This window comes from Solea senegalensis, linkage group LG1 (assembly GCF_019176455.1).
Source record: "Solea senegalensis isolate Sse05_10M linkage group LG1, IFAPA_SoseM_1, whole genome shotgun sequence".
Classification (NCBI taxonomy): domain Eukaryota; kingdom Metazoa; phylum Chordata; class Actinopteri; order Pleuronectiformes; family Soleidae; genus Solea; species Solea senegalensis.
The window spans coordinates 9,237,583-9,243,582 of NC_058021.1; the positions used below are offsets into that span (position 1 = coordinate 9,237,583).

Genomic DNA, 6,000 nt, shown 5'->3' on the forward strand with positions numbered 1-6,000 from the left:
ACTGACCTTGACAGGACCAGTAGTCCTGGACACCAAAACCTGGTCCAATTTCTGAGGAAATGGTTTAGTGGTCAGGTTTGGACTGCGGTTGAGGTTAGGGTAAGGCATCAGCTATGGCACATATGCAGGAATTATGACCCATAGGTAAAAAAATGGTTACCTACCCCCCAGTGGTAGTATAATTAACAGCAATCTGGTATCTTGGGTGTGTTGTCATCAAGTAGCGTCAATGAGGTTTCCACTGGCAGTTGCTTAGTGGTTAAAGCATTGTCTTTTGGTTTGGTCGACATATGTCATTGTCTGTCATTTACTGTCATTTACTAAAAACATACCTATGGGTGGTTCAGGGGTTCATCAAAACGACCCACAGTAAGGATGACTTGTTGGGTTATGGTTAAGCTGTCCAAACAAATGGAAATTAATGCATATCCTAAGAAAAACAGCTGTGCAGACCTTTACAGTTTCAAGCATTGTCGAGCTTCATTGTGAGTCCACCGTTTTACTTAGCAGCACAAGTTGACAAATGTTCAACTTTCCAAGTGTCAGCATGAGCATCAGCCAATCAAAACAGCTCAAACACTACACGGCTGAACCAGAGGTCTTAGATAAGGTTATTCTCCCTGTTACAGATGGGTGTTTTTGCACCCAACAATGGCACAATATTACATCACCATCATCGAGGCAATATTAGCAACTCTTGCTTCGTAGTCGGCCATGAAAGACTCTGCCAATAGCCACCGAGCACCAGGCTCGCCCACCATCAAGCTATGTGTGAATCCAGTGTAATTTCCTTCTGAAACCCTTTATTTTTGTTTTGCTCTCTCCTCAGAGCTCCAACCTCAAAATACAAGAACACACACTGCCGAGAGGACAGAGGCAAGTGAGGACGCTACACTGATACTGACTACATGTCTGAATCACCTGTCAAAAAAAACAAAAAACACTAAATATTATCATCCAGTCAGTGAGTAACAGGTACATCATCAAATCTGTTCTTAATAAAACAACTGGTTTAGTATTAACAGATCATTGCATGGGCTACAGACACCGGCTTTTAAAAATGAGTGTTTTCGCAAAAACTACAGACTATAGCTTTAACTTGATGCCACTGATTCAAAGACACTGAAAGCCTGAAAGGAAGTCTATCCTATGATATTACTGGCAGTTATTTGGAAAACTGTGGGGCAGACTCTAAATTAGAGGTAGACCAATTGATTAGTATGGTCAATTAATCGAGACTGCATTGGCCGGTTAATTCCTTATTTATGCAAGTTTAAACAAGAAACTTGGTAACTTAAAGCTAAGCAATTGTATATATAGTCTGTTTACTAAACTGTTCTATTTCATCAGCTAAAAACATTGGCCAAAAAAGGAATCATACATCAGGTTTCAGTTCCCCTGATTCTAAAAACCAGTGTCAGCATCGACTAAGGCTGGATTATTAGTATTATTATTATCATTATTGTGATAAATGTCAGACAAATGAAGTTTTGCTTATGCTCCTGAGTTGAATAAAACCACTTTACTGTGCTTTTAAACTTCTTCATGGAGAGAAAATGATAATTTATCAAACAGAGAAACATTTCATACATCTGATGTAAAACATCCATGGCAATTGAGAATTTTCAAGAAAAAGTAATAAAAGTAATATGCAAAAATATATTGATATATATGGAACCTTTGTCATAGTAAAATTAAAGAAAATTAATATTAATATTGTTGCATTGAATTAACCAACGAGTTGTGCTAATAGTTTGGCTCATTGTTAATCTGTATCTTGGTCGTGAACACTGCTTCCTGCCTTCAGCTTTATTTGCAGCTCTCAAGTGACAGGTGCATAGATGAAGGATTGATGGTTGAATGTTCTTTATCTCCCCCTTACCAAAAATGTTTTTTCAATTATTTTCAATTAAAAATGAATGGCAGCTACTTTAAAATAAAAGTTAGGCTGTTCTTTAATAATTCTTAGTCATGGCACTGTTCTGCTGATGCTCTCAAACTGAGTCAAGTTCAGAACAGTCATGTCAAGGTGGTTTGATGTGTCACCTCTTTGCTACTGGTCCCTGCTCAGCCCCTGAAAACAGCCGCAGCATTTTAAAAAGGAGTCTGGTTCTTATTTAGATGCTGCACGCTCATCAATGCCTCCTGTGTCTTTCTCTTTTGTCCGGCCGTATGAGGAAAAAACGTCACCTCCAGTAAATGCAGTGGGAGAAAAAAGAAAAATGATCAAAACAACTTTCACAGCCAAAGCGAGTGTTTTTGCAATGATTAGCCATGATTCAGATTATTAATAGTCCTTGGTTGGAAAAAATAGTTTCCTGTGTCAGGTGTGATCAGCCGTCTTCAACTACAATGCATTTTAACAGCTGGAATGTTCTGTTCCAAAACTCAGCTCACTCATTTTCCATAAATGTACATAAAATCATGAAGTGTTCATACTCAACTTTCCCAGGTCACATTATTTTTGATTTTAACACGCACACATTGACAGGTTTGTTCAACTATTCTTAGGACACTGCATCAACTTTGACAGCCTAAACAAAACATGATCCCTGAACATAACCATAATCAGGTAATGCCGAACCCAGGGCTCTGGGTTAGTCAGGGCTCGAGAACCACATGTGGTTCTTCAAAGCCTCTTCAGTGGTTCCCTGTAACTAGGATATGTGTCACATCCTATGTCTATGTCAAACTTGTGTTCAATATGTGGAGAGACATTCGCAGCACTTAATATGTATGTCTTTACATTTAATAGTCCTGTCCATCTTTGGATCCACAAATCATTGTTCAATATTTATTTCAAAGCGATAAAAACAGTGAATGAAATGTCATCATTTTCTTTTTCTACTTTTTAGATTTCATAAATGCAACAAATTGTTTCTAAAAAAAAAAAATAGTATATCTATATATACCTATACCTACCTATTTGATTCATTCATTTTATGACTCAAATGGGTTTTGCGGCTCCTTAACACCACCAAAACTTGTGGCCCTAAACTTAACCAATTCCTTCACAAATAAGGTTCTGACTCATCAGAACCAGGTTCTGGTCTCCATGAGGACTACTGCAAATACAAGTGCACGCACACACTTGCTAACCTATGTTTTCATTTTCTGCAGGGATTTTACAACCTACTTTACAACCTTTGCTTGACATTATGTCCTGGAGAGTTGTCAGCTAGAATCTTCCATCCAATCAGATAGCTCATCCTCTTCATTTTCTTGTTGCCATGTGTCTGCTCAGCTGTTCAAAAAAGGCCCTGTGTTGCTTTATTGCCACAGAGCTTTACTGCCTTCACCTGTATGTTTCGTATATGAATACAGAGAGAAACCCATAGCAAACAGAGAGCACATACAACCGCAGAAAGTGACTTTAGAAGTGTATATGGGCAGCAGCTCATTGTCAGGTAAGCCACAGGTCTAATGATATAACCATTGTGTCTCAGAAGCCACGGTATCAAACCTGGCTCAGTGTCAGTTCACGGGAAACAACGTGCGCTTTGTTTCTAATTCTGCTGCCAGGAGACGTCATTTGAATATTTGCAGTGGGCCACCCAAAACAACACTGCAACATGGAACAGGTGTTTGTGTGCGCGCGTGCTTCCACGTCCGCGTTTCAGAGCGCGCGCGCTCTAGTGACCAAATGAAACAAATGGCAGGTTAGGGTGAGAAATGCTGCAGGGTTACATTTATGTTGCTTCTCTTTCAGAGAAATCTGCCTGACACTGAATGAAAAGCCTTCACATACACGCTACACACAAAACATACTACGCGCGCTTACGACACACACACACACACTCACACACATACATACATGCATAGGCCAATTCTCCATCAAAACCATATGACAGGCGTGGTCATTGAGTGAAAAACGTTGAGGCCACTTAGTTTTTTTTGTAACCGGGGGCTAATTATCGGCGACATCGCATGAGAAACATGACAAATGTAGCGCTTTACCTTATGGAGGTCGATGCGTATCCTCTCCTCGCCTTTATGCGGGCTCTCTGGCCACAGGTGATAGCTGGAGCCGTAGTTGGGGCTGTCTTTGCTGCTGTTGCTTCCAGTCGCAGAAGAGTTCCCCGCGTATGCCTGTTGTCTTGCCGGGGGGGTTACGCGGGAGTCGCGGCTGTGTGGCTGTGCCTGCAGATCGCCATGCACGGCGAGCCTCCCAGACTTATTGCGGTCTTGTTCACAGTGCTGCGGACGCTGGGGACTGAGCCCCAGTGCGCCTTGCTGCTGCTGCTGCTGCTGCTGTCGCTGCTGCTGCTGCTGCTGCCGCTGCTGCTGCTGCTGCTGCTGCTCCTGCTGCCGCTGCTGCTCCTGCTGTTGCTGTTGCAGCAGTGGAGCCTGGTGAGTCCTACATAGCTCTCCTGAGCCGCTGGCGCAGTAGTTGATAGGCAAGCTGCTCCCCACCAGCAGCTGTTGCTGCGCTCGTAATTGTGGGATCTGATGCTGCTGCAGGTCCTGAGTCTGGGACTCGAATGCTCTCCTGTTCTCCTCGTTTGACTCACATGCATTTAAAGAGCGCCCTTTCTGTGAGTTTGTACGGATTCCTTCAGGGGAGGGGTCCCTCTGTTGGAGTCTTAAATGACTGTGCTGTTGCTGCTGCTGCTGCTGCTGCTGTTGCTGCAACAACTGCCTGTGGTCTCGGTGCCCCCCTGCTCCTCCTCCTCCCCTGCAGCGTTCCACGATGCTTGCCTGTTGGTAGTAATTATTGGCACTCCTTTGGAGTCGATCCCCCCTTTTCGATTCCCGGCAAAACAGCAGAGAGGAGGAGGAGGAGGTTGGTGGTGGTGGTGGTGGTGGTATAGGCGGCAGAAAAGGTGGGGAGGGCTGCGGTGAGAGAAGATCGACAGGATGGTGCTGATTCTGAGTAAAGCTCGCCTCCTGCTCCGAAAAACTGCAGTGGCAGCTTGGAAAAATAGGCTGCTTCTCTGACTGCGACTGCGGCTGCTGCTGCTGAGAGCCGACCGGGGCCCAGGGATCCTGCTGCAGGCGTGCCGGCAGCCCAGTGTTGGGTTGAGTGTGTCGGTGTGAAGGTCGCTGGGCGGTGTCGTAGCTTTCCAGAGGCTGAGGGTCGCCGCTGTGAACAGGTCTGCGAGTGGGCTGGCTCAGACAGGGAAGCTCCTGGAGGCTCTGGCGGTGCGCGGCAGTGGTGGATGTGCGGTCTCGGTGGTGAGAGGAGGGCGGGGGTGGCAGGCTGAAAACGGGAGCGTCTGGGTCTCGGCTCGGTTTGGCGCTACCTGGCTTTTGGTCGGGAATGTGGTGCTGATGGACAGCTCCCGCGTACCGATGCCGCATCCCCCTGATCGCCGCGTCTCGCTGTGGTTGCTCCTTTGCCGTGCAGAGCTCCGACACCCGTTCATTGCGATCAGTCCCAGCAGAATAGGACCGACTTGTATCATTGGAAGGTTTGACCAGGACCTGCCTTAAAACGTCACTGTACAACCAAACACCCGCCTTCGAATGAACATCGCTCCATTGCCTGCTCTGCGCACAGGTTGCAGCGGATCGATCACTGTGTTATGTTATTACAACGGATCGAGTTGTGGAAAGGTGTTTAAATCCAGCTCACATGGTCGATCATCTTAATCCACTGTGGAGTGACTGGATCGACTTTGTCAGTGTTGCCATAACCACGCAACATAGTCCTAAAAAAATCACTTTTACTGCTACGTCACCCAAACACATGCACAGGCCCGTCTAACATGTTTTCACATAAACCTATAGTTTATGATCAACTCTGACTGATTATGCTGGCAACAATAAAAATCATGAAAGCAACAACAATCACGCTCATTCTCCACGACACATTCCCACTTGTTGGGCCACAGAACACCATAAAATGAAGCGGGCTGTAACGATTACCTCATGCCACGCAGACTGTGCGTCTCGCAGTCATGGTATTAAATAATTTATCAGAATATGCCTGGTTTTGTATTACCGGGCAGAAATATTCAGAATGGGTGCTGCATATAAACAGAGCCTGCAGTCGGCTCG

At 45.0% G+C, this 6,000-nt stretch overlaps 1 protein-coding gene across 2 annotated transcripts in view; it reads right to left on the minus strand.

Annotated features, from left to right (window-relative positions):
* kcnn1a (potassium intermediate/small conductance calcium-activated channel, subfamily N, member 1a) overlaps positions 1–5,458 on the minus strand; it is a 45,927-nt gene extending 40,469 nt beyond the window's left edge. Inside the window, exon 1 of one of the 2 annotated variants that reach the window (XM_044031159.1) lies at positions 3,958–5,458. In XM_044031159.1, coding sequence (XP_043887094.1) covers positions 3,958–5,301 — 1,344 coding nt within the window. In that variant the 5' untranslated portion in view covers positions 5,302–5,458. The remainder of the gene's footprint in view (positions 1–3,957) is intronic. The other variant, XM_044031167.1, reaches the window with a different exon arrangement.
* Positions 5,459–6,000: the final 542 nt, after the last annotated feature.